This window comes from Vipera ursinii, assembly GCF_947247035.1.
Source record: "Vipera ursinii genome assembly, chromosome: 2".
Taxonomy (NCBI): domain Eukaryota; kingdom Metazoa; phylum Chordata; class Lepidosauria; order Squamata; family Viperidae; genus Vipera; species Vipera ursinii.
In genome coordinates, this window is record NC_139513.1 from 33,848,862 (window position 1) to 33,872,508 (window position 23,647).

General features: G+C 42.5%; 1 protein-coding gene across 1 annotated transcript in view; it reads right to left on the reverse strand.

Annotated features, from left to right (window-relative positions):
- Positions 1 to 23,424, reverse strand: part of PRICKLE2 (prickle planar cell polarity protein 2) — a gene marked incomplete at its 3' end in the record, with an annotated part of 347,101 nt that extends 323,677 nt beyond the window's left edge. Inside the window, exons 1-2 of the mRNA XM_083355977.1 lie at positions 23,378 to 23,424; positions 22,428 to 22,513 (exon numbers count right to left, since the gene is read on the reverse strand). Coding sequence (XP_083212103.1) covers positions 22,428 to 22,513; positions 23,378 to 23,419 — 128 coding nt within the window. The 5' untranslated portion in view covers positions 23,420 to 23,424. The remainder of the gene's footprint in view (positions 1 to 22,427; positions 22,514 to 23,377) is intronic.
- Between the last annotated feature and the right edge of the window lie 223 nt (positions 23,425 to 23,647).

A 23,647-nucleotide genomic window follows, 5' to 3' on the forward strand; every position in this document is an offset into this window, starting at 1 on the left:
CAAGCTGTGCATTGACCAAAAATATTTGCTCAACATGTCATCCAAACCAGTAAGGAACGATGAAACAGGAGACCATAAAGCCGAGAAGCTAGGGCTACCAGAACTGAGCTGCAAAAATCCAGATGACAGTCAAGAGTTAATTGTCTAAGTATCGGTCCTCTGGATTTTAGCAGCCCTTATCTGATAATCCTACTGATGAAACAGTAGAGGGAACAACACCAGCTAACACTGGGTACTTTTATTTTAAGCTAAGACTGGGGAAAAGAAAAGAGATGGATAGGGAAACTGCAGTTCAACCATTTGGTGGCAAATTCATGCATGAAAACAAAGTGTCATTATCAGATTGTGATCTTCAGGAAACTGGACCTTGACAGATTGAAAAGTCAGTGGGAAAAAGCTTAAACTACAGGGGAACAGCAGCAGGTGATGTCAGAATTGATCTGGATGTTCTTCCACACCCAAAGTGTTAACACACATGGCATGAACTGCTGTTCCTTGAAAGCTCTGTTTATTTATTCTTTGTTAAAAGTACATTCCCAGATATAAGATATGTTCAAACAGTAAGAACATTCATTGACATCAAACACAGACGAAGAATTCTATCTCTTTATTTTAAGTACCAGGTAAAATTCAAGGCGCCAAATGTTTACTAGAGGCTATCAATGTAATATTCCTGAATCCATTGTGTGACACCAGCTGTGGATTTGCACAACTGATCTCAAAAGTAATTCAATCAAGGGTCTTTTCAAAGCCCCTTAATTCCTTGTAATAAAATGCAGAGTAACATGGAAATAGTTAAATACTTTAGTCAAACAGGCTCTCCTTTTATTTGTCATGTGCAAAGAATGCATAATACACCTGTGTTTTTGTTTACCTCTTACCCTAAAATAATAATTTAAAACCCTCTAAGTCCTCTGCAGGTAAAAATATAAAATAAAAAAGTAATTGAAGCTAAATGACTACAAAATCAAACAAAGATAGCAGAAGCAACATGTCACTAAAATCCGTACCTTTAGGAATTGCATAGCAACAGAGCCCATAGGAAGTAATAAATATAACACAGCAAGTGCACTGCACATCTAAGACCGCATGTTGCATTACAAAAGTAGTGATTGATCTTAGTTGTTGGAGAACTTTTGAAAGAGCTACCATGAATTTTTGGCCTCTAGAAATCAAATTCAGCAGTTCCACTTTGTTTATTAATCCAGCCAAAACCTCTAATAGAGGGAACCATGTCAAGAGAAGAAACAGAAAGCGCAAGCTAGGAATTTTTGGAGAAACAAAATAATATATTTGGTAGGTGTGAGACACACTTAAGTTGGTTTGGGTGGGTAAGGATGATGGGAAGGACCTTGAAGCAGAAAAAGAACACAGATGAAATTACGGGAAAGTTTTTGGAGAGGTTTTAGATAGAAATTCTATTTGGAGAGGAGGAGTTATGTTGTTTTTTTTTTAAGCTAAGTTAAAGTTTCAAGGCTTTTACTAGGGTTACAGTATGCTGTATGACCTAGCTCAAAACTGCACAAAACAACATTACCAAAATGTTTGCAATATAATCAGAGAAGAATTTGGGAATGCACACAAGGGCATGGGGGATCATATGCATATTTTTCCATTAAATCCAAATACATTTCAGCCATTGGCAATTGACCCACTGGGAAATCCACAAATTTGAAGGGGAACACCAGAAAAGATCTACTGCATTTTATTCTGAGGAAGTCAATCTTCTTCTGGAATAGAAGATCCTTTAAAGCAAGGACAGCTTGCTAAATCACAAGGACATTCTTTTGGAAATATAGCAATAGCACTCAGACGTATATACTACTTCATAGTGCGTTACAGCCCTCTCTAAGCTGTTTATAGAGTCAGCCTATGGCCCCCAAACAATCTGGGTCCTCATTTTACCGACCTCAGAAAGATGGAAGGCAAAGTCACTCTTGAACCGCTCAGAATCGAACTCCTGGAGTGAGCAGCGAATTAGCATGCAGTACTGCATTATAACCACTGCGCCACCACGACTCTTATGCACCAAACCTGAAAACAATATGCACCAATCCTGGCCACAATACACTTTCCCTATGTGATATGGGTTTGAAAGCAAAGTATGCTGTATTTTTTAACATTAAACACCTCATTCTAAATTAAACCAAATTGAACCAAAGCAACTTAACTAACCTGTTCTAAATAACACAATCAGTGAAAGAACCAGGTGCAGGAACAAAAAATATAAAAAACTGCAATGCGTATATAGGAACATTAATTCAGGTGATTTTTACCTAAGACCTTACTTTCTCACGGTTTTTGCTTGAGAACAACCATAAAGGAATCTAATTTTTAGCTTTAAAATCCTGTGGTATTAGTCACAGCAAACAGAAATGAACTTAACAGCTGAATGTTCTTGAAATTTCAAATGGAAGAGGTGGGAATCTACATACTGCATAAGGACAATAATTAATAAATAACTCCAAACATGAAATTTCTTGAATTCATGTCTCTTGAAGCATCTGGGGCAGCCATTGATGAGGGTGTATATACTGAAGCACAAAATACTTACTAGTGCTACACTGAATAATAATTCGTCTAATTTCTTTATAGTTGGTTCTCATTGAATCTGCTGGGGGAAAAATTGGTTGCTATGATATTTCTCAGAAGAAAACCAAAAGGAGATCTTGCACTTAACTATACTTATATGAGACGTATGTAAGAAATGCCTTAAATGCTGTCTTTTTATGTTGCACTTTCTGATGTAGTAAGATCTGACAGGATTGGTGTATTCTGCGTTCCATCACTTTGGCAATGTCATCTGATGAAACCCCAGGAATGAAGCTTCTCTGTTACTGTCCCTGTCCTTTGGACGAGCATTCGCCTCAAGAATCTGACTGACCCCAATGCTGCCTACCTTTCAGAAGGCATTAAAGGCCTAGTTCAGGGGTAGGCAACCTTGGCTCTTTTATGACTCGTGGACTTCAACTCCCAGAATTCCTGAGCCAGCTGGCTCAGGAATTCTGGGAGTTGAAGTCCACGAGTCATAAAAGAGCCAAGGTTGCCTACCCCTGCCCTAGTTTATTCTTCACATTTTGGGTTGGGAGTAATGGGACCTGATGGATTAATGTGTACACTGTTGGTATGGATGCTGAATTTAGACTGTGGGTTTAATTGTTAAGGCACCAGACTAGAAACCAGAAGACAGTGAGCTTCCATCCTCCCTTTGGCATGAAAGCTGGCTGGGTGACTTTGGGCCACTCACTTTCTCTCAGCCCAACCTACCTCACAGGGTGATTGTGAGGAAAATAGGAGGAGGGAGGATTATTAATATGCTTGCTGCCTTATCTAGGAAAATGATAATAAAGGTGGGATAAAAACACCCAAAATATAAATAAATTCTGGCTTTTACTTTGTTTTATGATGTGTTTTATTGGTGTGTGTGTGTGTGTGTGTGTGTGTGTGTGTAAAACAGCATAACTATTTCTCTATTAATCTGTTGCCTTTCCTGGGTTTCACTCTTCAAATACCAGATGAAGATATTGTGAGGCTGGTTTTCCTTGGGACTTTCTGAAAACAGAAAGTAGAGGCAGGTGGGGAAGCTGTAGAATAATACTGTATTTCTATGGAAATTCTAAAGTATTCTTAACATAAGGTAGAAAACAAGACTCTGGCATATCAGAATAAAACTGGAAAATATATTGTGTTCTAACACACAAGATATAAACGGACACACCAATAAGAAGGTGTCATATGTGGCTGTATTAACAGAGTACAGCATTCAAAACTGGACAACGTTCAAAATCTGCAATAAGGTCTGTTAGTCTGAGCAGCTGGAAAACTGAACATATGAATTCAAATGAGGATTTTGCACAAATTCAACATTATATACTTGGAAATGTATTTGATCCACTTAGACACACAAGCCCATATATGTACACATGATCCCATATGGATAACACACCTTATACTGTACTTGGTCAACTGGTTCCTCAGTCAGAGTCAAGATTTAATTTTGGGCTTTGCACAAACATTTCAAATTCAGAAATATAAGCTTTCCCCCCATAATGTTTTACTGATTAATTACATCAATTTCAATGTGCCTAAATCAAATCTCTATAATTCTAGCATCCAAATTTGAAGGGACAGTATTGCAAGAACTTCCAGTTCCCAAGAACATTTGTGATCACAGGATAACATCCATTGCTACAAAGGCCCCAAAGGCACGAATCGTAACATGAAAAGATAGGAAAATTAGCTCAAGTGCTGCTTAAGCCAAACCAAGCATGCTCAATTTCCTCTGGCCCAGATCTATTCAAATCACACTCTTGAAATACTTATTCAAAACCAAAGATGCAAGTTCCCCAAGATAAAGCAAAACAGTAAGAACCTACAAATGTGGCATAGCATCAAAATGTGATAACAGTGAGAGGAAGGAAGATCATAGACTTTTTCCCCCCTAGAAACTATCCGTAGGGGAGGGAATCAGAACTCTAATGGGATTTTTATACATCACTAAAGAGACTATTCTGATATTTTAAGCTACCAACCAAAAAAAGAAAAGGAAGAAAAGAGGAAACTATAGCAACAAAATTCCCAGCAAGAACAAAAATATATAATCCAGAGCCAAGATGCGTGCACACAGCAAACTGATGAGAAAATCTATCTTTTTTATTAATTTCCTGGAATACCGGACAGCTTGTCCAAAAGATGTTTGTACATTTAGACAGGATCTTGCCAAAAAGGCGATTTTAATCAAAGGCTTTCATGGTGGCAGTTGCAGCTTGTTTCTTCCATTTGTTTGCCCTTAAAGGCTGAGCTATTCATTCTAATTGCATTAGGGACAGGCTATAAATCCCCTTCTCCCTTCTCTTGTTAGAGAAGGGCTTTTTACATTTTTTTGTGAAAAGGAGGGACATTATGCAAAAAAAGGCACTCCTAATAGCCATTCAGTCATTGGGCTTCTGTGGCAGCTTTATTTAAGGACCAAAGCTTGTTAGCAAGCTGAATGGCTAGCAGTTTAATGCAAAATAGATCTGGTTAGAACACAGCAAACCCACCCCTAAAAAGTTTGTGGAATTTCATTTCATACCATAAGGCCACATTCCCCATGGGCTTGATATGAAATAGTCAAAGAGTTTTAGACTTCAAAATGCATGATATTAGGACTTTATTCACCCCACAGTGTGTGTACAAATTAGCATTCCAGCATCTTCTGGATTCCAATCAATTTGTTTTAAGGTAACTATTTTAACCATTGAAAGGCATCACATTATTTTTACTTTCAAAGATGGACATCTAAGAAATAACAGTAAGTTGCTCTCAAATAGATACCTCATGAATATATATTCAATTATCTTAAATGTATCAGAAAAAGTGTAGATCAAAGCCTTAAAAATGAAGAATACCTCCTAAAATACAAACTTTTTTAAAAAAAAGTTGTCAATGTTACGACTGATGAACCCAATCAAGCAAACAGCTTCGAGACATTTTGATCTCTTAATGTAAAACTTTATTGAGTACATCACTTCGGCACTAATGAAAGCAAAACCAGCTCTGGCAAAATCCCACCCAAGCCCTACATAATGAAAGCATAGAATTCTCTCTCTCCTGATCCTCTCTGGATCAGGTCACAATGCCCAATTAAATGCAGCAATATTGCTATGAGAAAGTATCTCTGGGTCTGGCCAGACACCTGGTAAATTTCCTTGGTTCCCATGGTCTGCTTCCTTAATCTTTGAAGTCTGCATTCCAATTGGAGACCCTCCCCTCTGAGTTTGTTGGCAAGCTGAGAAGCAATAACTGTTGCAGCAGGAAAAAACTTGCTTTGAAACTTCGACAGTAGCATGACTAACTTTGGGAATTTCCAGAAAATCTTCCACCATTTCCTCTTTAATTCTTCGTATGCTGATATGATACCATTGGTGGTGCAGTGGTTAGAATGCAGTATTGGAGGTTGACTGTGCCCACTGCCAGGAATTTAATCCTAACCAGCTCAAGGTGGACTCAGCCTTCCATCCTTCTGAGGTCAGTAAAATGGGGACCCAGATTGTTGGGGGCAATAGACTGACTTTGTAAACCGTGGTGGTGTATAAGTTCTATTGCTACCGTGTTTCCCTGAAAGTAAGACCTACCCCAAAAATAAGCGCTAGCTTGATTTTGGGGGGGGTGAGCCTAATATAAGCCCTACCCCCAAAATAAGCACTAGTTTTGGGGCGAGACATATGCCTAAAAATCAAGCTAGGGTGGGGGTTGGAGGGAGCTTATTGTTGCAGTCAGACCTCCCATGGATTGACACTTGCCTCACCTTGCCAGCCCACTTCTTCTGTGGCTGAAGGAGCAGCTTCATTCTGCAGCTAAGAATGGAGCTCCGGCCTGCATTTTGCAGTCAGAGGCCTTTCCGGAAGGCCTCTGCAGCCATGAAATGAGCTATGTATTCAACCTGTAGCTCGGTTCTCGGCTGCTTAGGCCTTTCCAGAAGGCCTCTGGCTGCAAAATGAAGGCCGAATCTGCAGAATGAAGCTGCTCGTTCAGCCACAAAAGAAGTGGGCTGTCTGGCTGGGGCTGTCAGTGCTGCTGCCACAAGGGGAGTGGAAAAAGACACACACCCCGAAAATAAGACCTGGTGTCTCTTTTGGAGGCAAAAAATAAATAAATAAGACGAGGACTTATTTTGGGGAAAACACGGTATTGCTAATATCAGGGTGAAAACAGAATTAAGCAATCTGGCTAATGTCCTCATTAATTAATTCAAATAGAAGCCTGATGGTTGACAAGCCATTGTGAAGCTTATAATGAGGATTGCATGGAAGATCTAAGACAGGGGTGTCAAACTGCCAGCCCGCGGGTCAGATGAGTCACGTGGAAGCCGTGCCCACCCCAGCTCCGGCAAGGGAAGAAAAGTCACGATACGTCACGACACATCAGGTGATGCAGTGAGTTTGATACCCCTGATCTAGGATGAAAGATTTGAGCATATCAGCTTTGTATTAAAAAGGGCTCAAGTTTAACAAATAGGGAGTCCAAGGATAAAAAGTCTCAAGAAACAGAGCCAGGAAAGATCACCACCCCTGAGATTCTGCAGAACTGCTGTTTCTAGCTGGAACTCATAATTATCCCAGAGATTTTTTTTTGGGGGGGGGGAGGTCATGTGATCTATTTTATTTCCTACTTCCTAGTAGCAGATTTTGAACCACAATCTATAGAAGTGTTTTGCAAACTTTATACAATCAAGCTCATTAACAGAAGACATAGTTTTAAAATGCTATGGCATCCTGTAATTAAGTAATGGAGGCAAGCAGCTTATTAACCAGATTATGTATAACTTTATCTATATTTTGGTAGTATTTCAGAACAGAAAGAATCTGGGCTACTGAAAATCAAGAAAACTGGCCTGGGAGCAAACATCAGAGTAATAAGTAATAGTGGGAGATATATAGAAGGCTGCAACCCAGCCATTGTAAAGACACAAAGGCGAGCTATAGAATGGCTGTGGTCTACAGAAAATCTAACTCATTGATTAGATGTTCCATCTAGAACATAGAACATAAAATAATAGAGTTGGAAAGGACCTTGGAGGTCTTCTAGTCCAACCCTTTGCTCAAGCAGAAGACCCTATATTCATTGGCATCCTTCAGTCTCAAGAGACTTTGGTAGCATGCTCTGGAAAGAGGTCCTAAAGCAGCATCTGGTGTGGCTAAAAAGGCCAATTCAAGAGTGGCAGTCCCCTCCACACTGAAGGCAGGTACAATCTGTCCCCTGTCCAGTCCCCAGATTTTGCTGGTTTCGGGACTGCCTCTTTGCCTCAGCCTGCCGCAGAAGTGTCTCTTCGAATTGGAGAAGGCCATGCTGCGTCTTTATCCTCCAGGCTGAACGATCAGAGGTCAAGGTTTCCCAGCTGTTAATGTCCATTCCCAAGGCCTTTAGATCCTTCTTGCAGATATCCTTATATCGCAGCTCTGGTCTCCCTCTGGGGCGCTTTTCCTGCACTAGTTCTCCATACAGAAGATCTTTCGGAATCCGACCATCAGCCATTCTCACGACATGACCAAGCCAGAGTAGACATCACTGTTTCAATAGTGTATACATGCTAGAAATTCCAGCACGTTCCAGGACTGTGCTATTTGGCACTTTGTCATGCCAGGTGATGCCGAGAATACGTCGGAGACAGCACATATGGAAGGTATTCAGCTTTCTCTCCTGCCATGCGTAAAGGGTCCAAGACTCACTACAGTACAAGAGTGTGCTCAAGACGCAGGCTCTATAGATCTGGATCTTTGTATGTTCTGTGAGATTCTTATTAAGCCATACTCTCTTTGTAAGTCTGGAAAATGTGGTGGCCGCTTTACCAATACGTTTATTCAGCTCAGTATCTAGAGAGTGTCAGAGATAGTTGAGCCGAGGTACACAAAGTCATGGATGACCTCCAGTTCTTGTGCAGAGATTGTAATGCAGGGAGGTGAATCCACGTCCTGACCCATGACTTGTGTTTTTTTCAGGCTGATTGTTAGTCCAAAGTCTTGGCAGGCCTTGCTAAAGCAGTCCATAAGTTGTTGAAGGTCTTCAGCAGAGTGAGCAGTAATGGCAGCATCATCAGCGAAGAGGAAATCCCATAGGCATTTCAGCTGGACTTCAGACTTTGCTCTCAATCTAGAGAGATTAAAGAGTTTTCCATCTGATCTGGTCCAGAGATAAATATCCTCTGTTGCAGTTCCAAAAGCGTGTTTCAGCATGACAGCAAAAAAGATCCCGAATAAAGTTGGCATGAGGACGCAGCCCTGCTTCACTCCATTTCGAATGTCAAAGGAATCTGATGTTAAGCCATCAAAAACTACAGTGCCCTTCATTTCCTTGTGAAAGGACCTGATGATGTTGAGGAGCTGAGGTGGACATCCAATCTTGGGGAGAATTTTACAAAGGCCGTCCCTACTAACCAAATCAAAAGCCTTCGTAAGATCTATGAAGGCTACGAAAAATGGCTGTCTTTGTTCCCTGCATTTCTCCTGCAACTGTCTAAGGGAAAATACCATGTCAGTAGTGGACCTGTTGGCTTGGAATCCACAGTGTGATTCTCGGTAGACTGTCTCTGCAAGCACCTGGAGCCTCTTCAGTATGACACAGGCAAGCAGCTTCCATACAACACTGAGAAGAGAGATGCCGCGGTAGTTGTTACAGTAACCCATCGCCTTCGTTCTTATACAGCGTGACGATATTTACATCCTTCATGTCCTGTGGCACTCCACCTTTCCTCCAACAAAGACAGAAGATTTCATGCAGTTCGGTATGGATGTTCTCTTTGCAGCACTTCAGAATTTTTGCAGGGATGTTATCTTTTCCGGGTGCCTTGCCAGAGGCAAGGGAATCCAGAGCCGCATTTAGTTCTTCTAAAGTTGGTTCACTGTCAAGCTCCTCCAAGACAGGCAGGCACTCAATATTATTTAATGCTTCTTCAGTTACCCCATTTTCTCTGGAATATAACTCAGAGTAATACTGCACCCAGTGTGCCATCTGCTGTGCTCGGTCCTGGATAACCTTGCCTGTAGCAGACTTCAGAGAGGCAGATTTCTTCTATGTTGGACCTAAGGCCTGCTTGATGCCATCATACATCCGCTTGATGTTGCCTGTGTCAGATGCTATCTGGATCCGAGAGCAAAGCTGCAGCCAATAGTCATTAGCACATCTCCTGGCGGTCTGTTTGACTTTGCTACAAACAGCTCGCAGAACCTGTAGGTTGTGCTCACTGGAACAGGCTTTATATGCAATTAGAGCTCTCCTTTTTTCCTCGATGGCTGCCGTCAGCTCCTTCGAATGGGCTTCAAACCAATCTGCTGTCTTTCTGATCTCTTTACCAAATACTGATAAGGTGGTGTTATAAACTGCATTCTTGAAATATTCCCATCGTTCAGATGCGTTTGCTTCAGCTGGGCCTGGGAGAGTTTCTTTGAGTGCTTGTGCAAATTCCTCCACTTTGCCCTGATTGAGGGTCTTCCTGATGTCAATTTGTGGTCTTCCTTCCTTTTTTGAGTGATGCAATCTCTTTGTTTTCAGTTTTATTTTGCTGCACACCAAGGAGTGGTCTGTATCACAATACGTGCCCTGGTAGCTGCGTGTGATTGTAATACTGGGAAGGTTGGAGTGCCTGGTAGGAATCAAGTCAAGCTGGTGCCAATGCTTCGATCTTGTATGTCTCCAAGAGACTCTGTATTGAGGCTTTGTTTTAAAGAATGTATTGCTAACACAAAAACCGTAGTAGCAGCAAAACTCCGGCAGGCGTTGGCCATTTTCGTTCATCTTCCTGACGCCGAACTGACCTAAACAGGTGGGCCAAGAACTATAATCAGCTCCAACTCTGGCATTAAAATCACCAAGGATAAACAGTGATTCTTTCTCAGTGATTTTCTTGATAGTAGCAGCCAGATCGTCGTAGAATTTGTCTTTGGATTCTACTGAAGATAATGTCGGTGCATATGCGCTAATAAGAGTAACCAGCCCTGTTGATGAGTGGAACTGCAGGGACAGAATTCTTTCACTTCCTGCAGCAGGTGGAGTAATGAATCCTAGTAGGATGTTTCTGACCGCAAAGCCAACCACATATTCCCTAGTCTCATTCGATGGTTTTCCCTGCCAGAAGAATGAGAAGTTTCTCTCCTTAACAGATCCCGAGTCTGACAGCCCTGTCTCTTGAAGGGCAACGATGTCCATCTGCAGTCTGCTCAGCTACATGTCGATGACAGCTGTCTTAAGTATGTCATCTATTTCTTGCAAATCATCAGAAAGGCCAGGGGTCATTGTCCGAACATTCCAAGTGCCCAACTTTAGGGCTAAAATTTTCTTATGTTTGTTGCATGGTGCAGAGTTATCAATCTGCTTGTTGGCTTAGACCCTAAACCCCATGCACCCTGTGAGGTTAGCAGACTGTGGCAGGACAAAACCTTACTGGCTGGGGGCTGCCCAGCTTAAGTCAGGTGGTAGCTGCCCAGTGAGGTACAATGACCTCTCCCACCATCGAAAGTGGCCCCTGGCATCACACTCTATGTCAATCAAGCAAAGACTTATAACCGGTAACTGCCATTCCCCATGTTGTTTCAATGCTGTATGCAAAGCTGGAGTGTCCTCTCCAGAGCACGAGGGCTGGGTAGATTAATATGGAGGATAGACTGTTACCCAAGCAGCAGATCCCCCCTCTCCACATTGCTGAAATAGTCCAATGGAACAGCGAGGCAGATATGATTAGTTCCAGCAGCGTCGCAGGAGTTACCAGAACGTGATTGTACACAGTCACAAACTGCTTCCGGGACTCCGGCTCCGGATTTTACCTCGAGGTTGACTCCTGAAGCCTCTTCCAGTAGTAGATATAGCCACAAGGCAGTGGAGGTTTGAAATCAGAGTTTCCCTTTTCCTAGAAGATGGTTCTGCCATTTTATCCGCTGTTGGGGCATACAGCGCTTTTCCACCTTCAAAACCATTGACCGTCTTTTCCTGTAACCCTGGAAACCTATACCATTTCCTGTAACCCTGGAAACCTATACCATTTCAGACAAATGGTTGTCCAGTCTCTTTTAGAAATATCTTTCTGATATTTCTGATCTGAAGTTTTGTCATGTGGTTGCTATATTTGGGTAGCTGGGTCAGTATTAATATACTTTCCACCGTATTGTCCAATTTTATCTCTTCCTGCACTTACTGGGTTGATCTTGATGAATTTCAATGTCATCGATGATTCCAGGCTTTCTGCAACGTAGTTACCAAAAGGTGTTATGGATCACTGCTGTTCAAGCCACTGATCTACAGCACCCCACAAATTCTGCCGGGCCCACGTATTGTTCAGTATCAACATGAAACCACTGAAGGAGATTATCCAGAATTCTGAATCATCAATTGCTCATTTACTCATTACTGTCTTATTTGAATGACATTTTTATGCCCCCAAATGTTATCTATGATTAATAACAGGCTAGATAAGAAAAAACAAACTGAAATTAAACCCTAATAAGTCAGAACTGTTGGTACATAGGAGAATGGAATCAGAGACTAAAGTTCAGCATGTTTTGATCAATGCTTTGTTCCCTCTGTCTGTCACTTGATTCACAAATAGTAATTGTGGCAAAAGCACCTTTACACAATTGTATCTAGTGTGCCAGAGGTGATTAGATTTAGCAATGGTGATTCTTATCTTGGTTAAAACTTACCTTGATTACTATGTAAGGTTAATTGACGGAAAATAGGACAGCAAAATACATAAATCAGATAATGTCTTCAATAAAAGATCTGTACTTTTAGTCAGCTGTTTACTAGGCACTAATTATCTTTAAAGCCAAAAATGGCTTAGACTCTTACAAGCCAATATAACACAGTAGTTAAGATGTTGGACTAGTTCAAGTCCACCTTCACACTATGGAATTGTACTGAATGATGTTGAGCTAGTCATTCATTCTTTCTCAGCCTTACTTAATAAGATTGTTGTTGTGGATTAACAAGTGAAGGAAGAAGGAGTGTTCCATTTACCATTTTGAGCTCCTGAAGGAGCAGTAAAATATAAATCTAATGACTAATCATAAATAATGAAGTGTTGTTGTTATTTACTATCTTTCAGCCTTAAAGTCTTACTGAACACAGTAATTAGGCAAAGAGGTTCAGTATGATCCTGCAAGGCCCAGTCAACCTTCCAATCAGTAAAAGTGATGGAATGTACTGTAGAAGTCTGGAATCCCTGGAGGGAGGGGATGCATTCCAGAGGAATAAGAGACAACTCAGTCCATATACTACATGTGTGAGAAAGAGGGTGAAGACAGCTCCTCACTAACAGTTCTCAGAGTATATGGCAGATGGAGATAGTAGAGTGCTTAGTCTAGCAAGCTTCTCTCGACAGGTATGGAAACAATAAATACCTCTCCTTGGAAGAATCATAATGTGTCTTTCTTGGTTTGGGGGCCTGACAGTAAATTATGGCCTCCCTCAGCCCTCTCCCCCGGCATGCTATCATTGCAACTTCTTACAGGCTACTCTGGATGAAGATGCATTTTGCTGAGACCCATAGCAAGAGCAAGAGAAATGGAAGGGACAACAAAAGAGGAAGTGGGTTAGTGGCGCAGTGGTTAGCTCTGCTGACTGCTAGCCGACTGCCAGCAGTTCCATTCTTACTGGCTCAGGGTTGACTCAGCCTTCCATGCTTCCGAGTTTGATAAAATGAGGACCCAGATTGTTGGGGTCAATGTGCTGACTCTGTAAACTGGTTAGAGAGGGCTGTAAAGCACTCTGAAGCGGTATATAAGTCTAAGAGGTATTGCTACATTGCTAAGTGCTTTCTGCTACTGATGCTGTCCAACTTGATTATAACATGAGATTATCCATGATTGCTCCCCACCAATTTTGATGTAGATCACTTTTCTCAGTTGAACTGTTCTTTCAGATCATTTGAAAGAACAATTTAAGGGAAGAATGGAGTGATTTCTATACTTCTTGTAAACCTACACAAAGGTCACAGAGTCTTAATGGTTCACTTCAAAGAACAAACTGAAGAAAATGATGCTTTCAAATTCTCTGGAGATAATAATATATTTCATTCTTTTTTCCTTTTAAAGAGATATATCCAGCAGTAAGGGTCCAATCAAAGCAGACTCCAATTTTCAGAGTTGACTTTTAAATAGCCCCTTTAATGTTTCACCTAAAGCAAAATTTTACCAGGTCGATATCAGGGTTGCCCAGATCACTCACAAACAGAAATCACAGCTAATCAGACAACATAAGATTCCACAAGATGATAATAAATGCAAAAATGCTTGCATAAGCAAGTGGGATGATTTGCTTTTTGAATCTATTGTGGGCTTAGAAACTCTAATCTCCCCAAGGTATCCCATAAATTTTCATCTCTGAAGCCCCCAAGCCCAATTTACATTTCACAGCAAAAATGTACAGATAAAAGACTGAGGAAAATCAAGTGTAAGGATCTCAGTGGTTAATTGATGTATGTTCTCTGAAGCTGCGCGTTTCCCTGAAAGCTTTGGTTTTATTTTGTTCTATTTTCTATTTCTGTCAGGCATATTAATAGATCTGTAAAGAGCAACATTGGAGAAGGAAATGGCAACCCACTCCAGTATCTTTGCCATGAAAACCCCATGGACAGTTCCAAAAGGCAAAACGATTTGACGCTGGAAGATGAGCCCCTCAGGTCAGAAGGCGTCCAATATGCTACTGGGGAAGAGCAGAGGGCCAGTACTTGTAGCACCAGAAAGAATGAAGCGACTGGGCCAAAGCCGAAAGGATGCTCAGCTGTGGATGTGTCTGGTGGTGAAAGGAAAGTCCGATGCTGTAAAGATTTTTTCTCCACAGGAAAACTGGAATGTAAGATCCATGAATCAAGGAAAGCTGGACGTAGTCAAACAAGAGATGACAAGATTGAACATCGACATTTTGGGAATCAGCGAGCTAAAATGGACAGGAATGGGTGAAATATGGTTATTCAGATAACCATCAGGTATACTACTGCGGGCAAGAATCCCTCAGAAGAAATGGAGTAGCCTTCATAGTCAATAAAAGAGTAGGAAAAGCAATACTGGGTTACAATCTCCAAAATGACAGAATGATCTCAGTTCGAATCCAAGGCAAACCATTCAATATCACAGTAGTCCAAGTCTATGCCCCAACCACCAGTGCTGAAGAGGATGAAATTGACCGGTTCTATGAAGCCCTACAGCACCTTATAGAATTAACACCAACAAAATGATGTCCATTTTGTTCATCATCCCCCAAATGATCATGGGGGATTGGAATGCTAAAGTAGGAAGCCAAAAGATAACTGGAATAACAGGCAAGTTTGGCCTTGGAGTACAAAATGAAGCAGGGCACAGGCTGATAGAATTTTGTCAAGAGAATACAATGGTCATAGCAAACACTCTTTTCCAACAACCCAAGAGATGGCTCTACACATGGACATCACCAGACAGTCAACACAGAAATCAGATTGACTGTGTGCTCTGCAGCCAAAGATGGAGAAGCTCTATACAGTCAGTAAAAACATGGAGAAAGCTAGGGAGTTCCAGAAAAACATCTACTTCTGCTTCATTGACTATGCTAAAGCCTTTGATTGTGTGGATCACAACAATTATGGCAAGTTCATACAGAGATAGCAGTAGCAGACCATCTTATTTGTCTCCTGAGAAACCTATATGCGGGTCAAGAAGCAACAGTGAGAACTGGACACGGAACCACTGATTGGTTTAAAATTGGGAAAGGAGTCCAGCAAGGCTGTACACTGTTGCCCTGCCTATTTAACTTATATGCAGAGCACATCATGAGAAAGGCAGGGCTAGATGAATCAAAAGTTGGAATTAAGATTGCCGGGAGAAATATCAACAACCTAAGATATGCAGATGATACCACTCTAATGGCAGAAAGTGAAGAGGAATTAAAGAGCCTCTTGATGCAGGTGAAGAAGGAGAGTGCAAGGGTGGGCTTGAAACTCAACATTAAGAAAACCAAGATGATGGCATCCAGCCCTCTCAATTTCTGGCAAATAGATGGGGAAGTAATGGAGGTAGTGACAGATTTTATTTTCCTGGGCTCCAAGATCACCGCAGATGGGGACTGCAGCCAAGAAATTAAAAGACGCTTGCTCCTGGGGAGGAAAGCTATGGCAAATTTAGACAGCATACTAAAAAGCAGAGACATCACCCTGTCAACAAAAGTGCATATAGTCAAGGCCATGGTTTTCCCAGTTGCAATGTATGGCTGTGAAAGTTGGACCATAAGAAAGGCTGAGCGCCAAAGAATTGAGGCCTTTGAACTATGGTGTTGGAGAAGATTCCTGCGAGTCCCTTGGACTGTAAGGTGATCAAACCAGTCAGTCCTAGAGGAGATCAACCCTGACTGCTTTTTAGAAGGCCAGATCCTGAATTTTAAACTCAAATACTTTGGCCACCTAATGAGAAGGAAGGACTCACTGGAGAAGAGCCTAATGCTGGGAAAGATTGAAGGCAGTAGAAGAATGGGACAATGGAGAAAGAGATGGCTGGATGGAGTCAATGAAGCAGTAGGCGTGAGCTTAAATAGACTCCAGAAGATGGTAGAGGACAGGAAGGCCTGGAGAAAAGTTGTCCATGAGGTCGCAATGGGTCGGACATGACTTTACAACTAACAACAACAAGAGCAACACCCCCCCTCCCAAAGAGCCCCTACTTGCCCACATCTAAGGAATATACTATTGGCCAGGAAGCTGCTTGGTGGTGATGAGCATTTCAAAATGTATGGTCTATACCAGGCATGATAAAGTGCCGGCCCGTGGGCTGGATGCATCACACCAAAACTGTGCCCACCCCATTGCCGGCAATGGTTTATACTATACTGGTTTATACTATACATAGCTGGCTGGGGAATTCTGTGAGTTGAAGTCCACGTCTTAAACTTGCCAAGGTTAAGAAACACTGGTTTATATGTTACTTGCCTCTTTGGAGTAATTTCACTCACATTCACTCATTCATGCCTTCCTATCACATGTCTCCACCGTTCCTCTTGCATTCACAGTATAATTTTTCCATTCATCCTTCCTTGCAGTCTATCTCTCACAAAGACACATCTGTTTCCACACACAAAGATAGCAATAGCACTTAAGAGTTATATACTGTTTCAGAGTGCTCTACTGCCCTCTCTAAGTGGTTTACAGAGTCAGCCAATCTGGCTCCTCATTTTACCAACCTCTGAAGGATTGAAGAGGCTGAGCCAACCTTGAGCTGGTGAGACTTGAACTGCCAAACTGCTGGCAGACGGGAGTCAGCAGAAGTAGCCTGCAGTACTGCATTCTAACCACTGCGCCATCGGGAGTCATACACTATGACACTAAAAAAAGCCCTCCCAACAACTTCATTGGAGACTTTGATTTTCGGTCTTTGTGCATTGAGAACCCATCTTCCCCTCATCCTTCCCACTGCCCAGAAGCTTCTCAGGACTGCTCAGATAGACAGGCACTGCCCAACTTAGCTCAACGTGACCAAATCACAGAGGACATCGTCCTCTACGCTTTCTTCCTCATCGTACTCCCAGGAGATGAATGGAAAGTGCAAGGACATAAGAATTATCTGTAATGGGCTACAGCAATGGCTCTGACTCCCACATACTCAAGTAGGCAAGTCCTGCCTGCCTACTTGAGTATGTGGGAATTGTTATTTGTCTTAATGGACAAGAGGTTGCAAAATGAGGGGCCCTTGGTGTTCTCTGAGCCTGGCTGTTTTCTTGCAGAGATTTCATTACCCAAACTAGGTAACATCATCATTACCTTGTTTGGGTAATGAAACATCTGCAAGAAAACAACCAAGCTCAGAGAGCACCAAGGATCCCTCATTTCAACCCTGAGCTGTAACTATTCTCCTTAGAGCACAAAATGTTCTAAGCTGAAGATGTTTAGAACTCAAAAGCAGCCCTTTCAAGCTCAAAAGGTAATGTACTCCAGTTTGGCCCGATTCTTGAAACAACATTTAGTTGTTGCCAGCTGTTCTAAACATGGTGTTTGAATGGTGTAGTTTTTTTTTTTGTTGCAATGATTTTTCAAACCCTTTCCAACTTAGTATGCTAACTAGGTGCATGCAGTAGTTCATACTGCCAGTCAACTTTCAGAAAAATGGAAGAAGAGGATGATTACTTAAAAATGAAAACTCAAACAGGAAACCTGAACATAATGGAAATAATGCTTCTACTATTTGCCACGATGATTTCTAAAAACCAGTGATACCTGTTCACCACTAAAATAATACTCTTTAAAATATAAATAAAGCTATCTTGAGACAGTTAAATCATATTTATCTTCTCATAAACAGAATCATTTAGGATTTTTGGCTTCTGACTGACAGGTAGAGAGAGATTGTTTGAAAACGTTATTCTGGTTTTTTATTTCATTACTTTCCACCTCAGGAATAGGTGTTCTAGTTTGCATTCTGATCTGCACAGAAGGAACAGTATAGTATCTCTATATGGGGAAAAAATAGTAAGAAAAACATTAGAAGTCTCACCCCAAAGTCTCACCCAGTAGCACAATTACAATAGTGAAGTCCTACTGAAAAGCTGATAAATAAAATAAGTAGGAATTGTAGCCTGAAATGAATAATAGCTTTTGCATCAACTGCCAATGCACCCACACAATCCATGCTGAATCACAAAGAAAGGGAGGATATGGTACAGGGCTGGAGGAGATTCCCATTCTAATAAAAATGGGAGGCGAGTACATGCCTGTGCGGCAGAAACATGAAGGTATTAACTGGCTGGAAGTTAAGGCCTCGAGCTGTAGGCAAAATGACAGCTGTAGGCAAAATGACAATTAAGTTAGGAAGTGGAAAGACCACGGCAGAGCTTCAAAGTTCTTTTAGCTTAGGTTAGGCTTGACCAAACAAGAATCCTCCATTGACTGTGATGTGTATAACCTTCTCTTGACCAAGTGTATGTAAGAACCATGTTGTAATAAGTAGCTGAGTTCTTGCAAAGGAATGGAGAGGGGTAAGAAAAAAAAATTGTAATATAATATAATTTGAATGCAATTAAAATTGAATATTATTTTTAAATGCAATTAAATAGAATTGCTCTCATTCATTTATTTAATAAATTTCTATGACACCCAGTTCATTATTTAAAGCAACTCTAGACAGCTCGCAATGTAGTAAAAATAGAAATATAAAAACAATTCTAAACATAAGAACAATTATAATTACAAAGATTAAATACAGACTAAAAAAAACTTCTGTCACTTGCAATCTAAAGCAGGGTTAGGCAACCTTGGCTCTTTTATGACTCGTGGATGTTGAAGTGCTGGCTCAGGAATTCTGGGAGTTGAAGTCCACGAGTCATAAAAGAGCCAAGGTTGCCTACCCCTGGTCTAAAGTATCTCAGTCAGGGCCCCCACCAACTGGCAGAGCCAAGTTTTAAGGCTCCTCCTGAAGGCCACAAAGATGGGGATAGATCTCACCTCTGGCAGCAAGATATTCCAGAGGGCGAGGGACACAGCAGAAAAAGTTTTTCTCCTTGACCTCGCCAGCCTAAATTCCTTGGCTGATAGGATCCTCAGTAGAATCACAGAACCATAGGGCTATAAGGCACCTTGGAGGTCTTCTAGTCTAACCCCTTGCCCAAGTAGGAGTCCCTATATTATTCTGGATAAATGGTTGTCCAATCTTTTCTTGAAAACCTCCAGTGATGGAATACCCACAACTCCAGGAGGCAAGCTGTTCCACTGATTAACTGTTCTCACTGTCAAGAAATTTCTTGTTTTCAGATTGGATTTCCCTCCGATGAGCTTCCACCCATTGCTTCTAGGCCTATCCTCAGATGCTATGGAGACTAAATTGATGCCCTCTTCCCTGTGACAGCCATTCAAGTATTGGAAGACTGCAATCACATCACCAGGAAACCTTCTTTTACTCAGGCCAAACTAAACTAGTTTCCTTATACAATTTAGTCTCTAGACAGACCCCTTATCATTTTTGTTACTTTTCTCTGTACTCTTTCTTTTTTGTATCATGGTGACTAGAACTGGACACAGTATTCCCAATGTGGCCTCCCTAGTGCAGTGCACAGCAGAATTATCGGTTCATGTGATCTTGACGTTATATCTCTGTTGATGCAGCCTAGGACTGTTTTAGCTTACGGGGCAGCTGCAGCCAGAATGGGACAACTCGCTGCGGCTATCTCACTGTGGCCATCTTGCCACGGCCAACTCGCCGTGGCCATCTTGCCACAGCCAACCCAGCATGGCCACCTTGCTGTGGCCAACTCCCCACAGGACAACTTGTGGCCAATTCACAGTGGGACAACTTACTGCAGAACAATTTTATGCACGATAACTCAACGCGATAAATATTAGCTGCCAACATTATTTCCATGGACAAAAATGGGAATAATGTAGAAGAAACAGAGGTGGATAATATTTATTGCATTGAGTTATCCCAGATGGATGGGAGATGACCATACTGGGTTGGCTGTGGGAAGAGAGCCATGGCAAGTTGGCCATGGCAAGATGGCCACAGCAAGTTGTCCTAGACCCACTGCAGCATACTGTTGACTCATACTTGAGGGTGATCAATCAGGATGCCTAGTTCTCTCTCATAGACACAACTGTTGAGCCAGGTACTACCTATCCTGTACCTGTGCAATTGGTTTTCCCTGCCTAAGTACAGGACCTTACTTTTCTCACTACTGAACTGCATCTTGTTGGATAGGGCCCAATGCTCAAGTCTGTCAAGACCTTTCTGAATCTTGAATCTATCGTCAGGAATGTTGGCAATTCCCTCCAACATGGTGTCAGTGGGCTCCTTCTGCCAGAATGAGTGGGGTGGGTTTAAAGGTGATAACCAACATCTCGAAATGGACTTGGAAGCAGATTAGCAGCCAGTGCAACTCATGTAACAATAGGGTTACATGTGTCACCCTGTCTGTGCTGCTACATTCTGAATCAACTGTAGTTTCTGAGTACTCTCCAAGGGTAGCCCATGTAGAATGTTTTGCAGTAATCCAGGTGAGAAATGACCAGGGCATGAGTGATTTATTATAATGGACTAGGGTTTGGAAACCAAATTGAATTCCTCTGTAGAGCTCACAATGCCAATTTATTGTTATTGTTGTGGGGGAAAAGCGAAGGGAGATCTTTATGTGTGCTACCTTCAGCTGTCAGATAAAGGATGGGATAAACTGGTGAATAATACTGAATCATATTAATCTCTCTGCAAGGCTGAAAACTGCTAGTTCAATTGGGGCCACACAGACTTCCGGCCGTGCACCCCTGCCTTTCTATCTCTATAATCAGGAGAATCCAATGGCTTAGATGATTAATTAGGAGAATCCTTATCTTAAAGGGGGGGAAGGTAGGACCATTTCAAATATCCTACTTAACCTACACTATCCCACCAACAGCATGAAAATAAAAAAGATTGTAGCTCTAACTCCAGCCCCTTTCCTAACATGTCAACCCATTCAAAAGAATAGATTCAAATTTGACGAAAAGCAATGTGAAGTGTGACTTTCCTGTGGCAGGAATATATTAATCTCCAGGGTGAAATCTGACTAGTACTCATTCCTATTGAAATTGATTCCAAGTGCAAGCGGTATTAGCACTGTAGCCTTAATGCCCAAAGGCTTCAATTCAATGTCAAAAGGCAGGTGAATGATCATGTTTGACTATCGCAAAGGGCAAAACCTGATAAATATTCCACATACCACCCAATGACAAATCTGACTTCTAAAGAAAATGTATTCAACAGAGAGTTGCAACCCCAGATGGAACCCAGGAGAATGTACACATTTGCAAACTTCATATTTTCTAGCCTTCTAAGGGATAACTAGGCTTGTGAAAGTGAAGGTCTGAAAGTTAATGCTGGGCAGAAATGGCTCTTCTAAATGTGTCCAAAATATATGGAAGGGCCAGTTTCTTCAACTTTCTTTTTAAAAAGGAGAGGTTGTTCCCATTAGCAGGAATAGAGTAGCCTAAATATTTCCTATAGACAAATGTCATACCATTTAGCTACCACATAATAAAATCCACCCAGGAATAACACAGTTGGAAGGCACCGTGGAGGTCTTCTAGTCCAACCCTCTGCTCAAGTAGGAGACCTTACATTATTTCAGACAAATAGCTGTCCAATCTCTTCTTAAAAACCTCCAGTGTTGGAGCAACCACAACATCTGGAGGCAAATACCGGTAGTTCTGTCAGGAAGCTTCTCTTTATTTGTAGGTTGGTTATCTCCTTGATTAGTTTGCATATTTTTTGTCTCCTTCAAAATCCTGTTTCATCAGACTAAACATGAATTAGGTGTGTGGGGGTGGGTGGGAGCCAATGTTCCATTTCTCTGCCCAGCGTTGCAAAAAAAAATTGGAAGGAGAGAACTTCCTTAACTGATGGATCCAGAGAAGCCTCCAGAAACAGAAGTACTTTCATCTGATTTGGAGAAGACACCCAAGAGGATCAATCAGAAATTGATCCAAGCACCGGGGGGGGGGGGGGGGACCTTCAAGCAGAAACATCTCAAGTGCTCCTATTCAAGCCGCAAGGAACGATCTTGAATTTGGGAGCTTCCGTTAGAAGGAAGTCACGAGTAAATAACCAGATCTCAGAAGGGTAAAATCAGAGACAAATAACAGAAAGATCCACAGGTTGCCTACGCAGGCCTTCCATACAAATGAAGCCAGATAGTCACACAAACTTTGTGTTTAAAACAAAAGCGACAAGCCCTGAGCATTGTGTCCATTATTTCTGAAGGCTGAGTAACTTGACTGCAAACATAACAATCCAACCAAGAACCTCCTCGGTGCGCTGGGGGAGGGGGGGCACGCCGGTGGTCCCATTTAAAGCACACAGGCACACTCATTCACAGCTTATTCTTTTCAGCGAGTGGGTGTGCCCTCCTTTGTTTTCACAACTCTGGAAAGAGGTGTGTGTGTGTGGGGGGCTTTGTGTACCAACTGTGTGCTTTCTTACCTCCATTTATGAAGCGCAAAGCCCGGACACTGATCTCCGCAGGTGTTGCAAGGCTGCTCCCTTTTCAACTCCCCCAAGGCCGTCAACTTCAATTAAGAAAAGAAGAAAAATTTCCATCAATACAGAAAACCCGCCAGAACCCAGCAGATGATGGATGACACCTGCCTACTGAGAAACAGGGGAAGAGAGGGGAGGGTGTTAGACTGGCCTGGGATCCCTAAAATAATAATAATAATAATAATAATAATAATAATAATAATAATAATAATAATAATAATAATAATAATTTATTTTAATTCCATTTATATCCCGCCCTTCTCCGAAGACTCAGGGCGGCTTACAAGCTTAGCAGTAATAATAATAATGATGATGATGATGATGATGATAAATAATGATAAATAATAATAAATAAATAAATAAATAAAAACACAGCAACAATGTGTTCATTCCACAGAGGTAAATGGAGGGAACTGCTCACTCAGGACAGAGACTTGGCCTTCTCAAAAGAAGGGGAGGGGGAGGCAAAGGGGGAGAAGCCGAGAGCCCCCCCCCTCCAGGGGGAGGGTGTCGGAAGATGTCCAGCTGAGACCCCGGCGCGATTCTTCCTGCACAAAGGGAGCCGCGAGTCAACGGGCTTTTGACTTCGCTCTTGAGGGACGCGGTAACCCGCTTAATGACTTTAGGCATTGGCGGGGCGGGAGGGGAGGGAGGGCAGGGCAGGGCAGGGCAGCGTCCTGTCCCGAAGGTGCCCCAGACACAACGCTGGGGTCTGAAAAAGGGAGCCGAGCTGCCAAACGGGACGCGCGGCTCAGGGAAAGGGGGATTGATTCCCCGCCACCTCGCAACCCCGCCGCTCGATTCCAACCTTCCCTCCCGCCGCGCCTCCCCTCAACGAGCGCCGGAGGGAGTCTGTGTGTGTGTGTGTGGGGGGGGGGGTAAAGTCCCCTCACCGATCTGCTGGAGAAGCGCTTCCGAGAGCTCCGGCTGAACATGGCAGCGGCTCCCCAGCGGCGAAGGACGAGCGTCGAGTCTGGCGGGCCGGACTCCGGCGGGTCCCGGGAATCGCCCCCCGAAGGCGTGGGAGAGCCCGGGAAGACGGCCCAACCTGGAGGCTGGGGCTCTGGGCAGCGAAGCGGCGCGGCGGCGTCTGAGCTGAGGCTTTCTCGGAGCGTGAGGCGCGCTGGCCTCCCACTCGCCCGCCGCGCAGCCCTGGGCGGCTG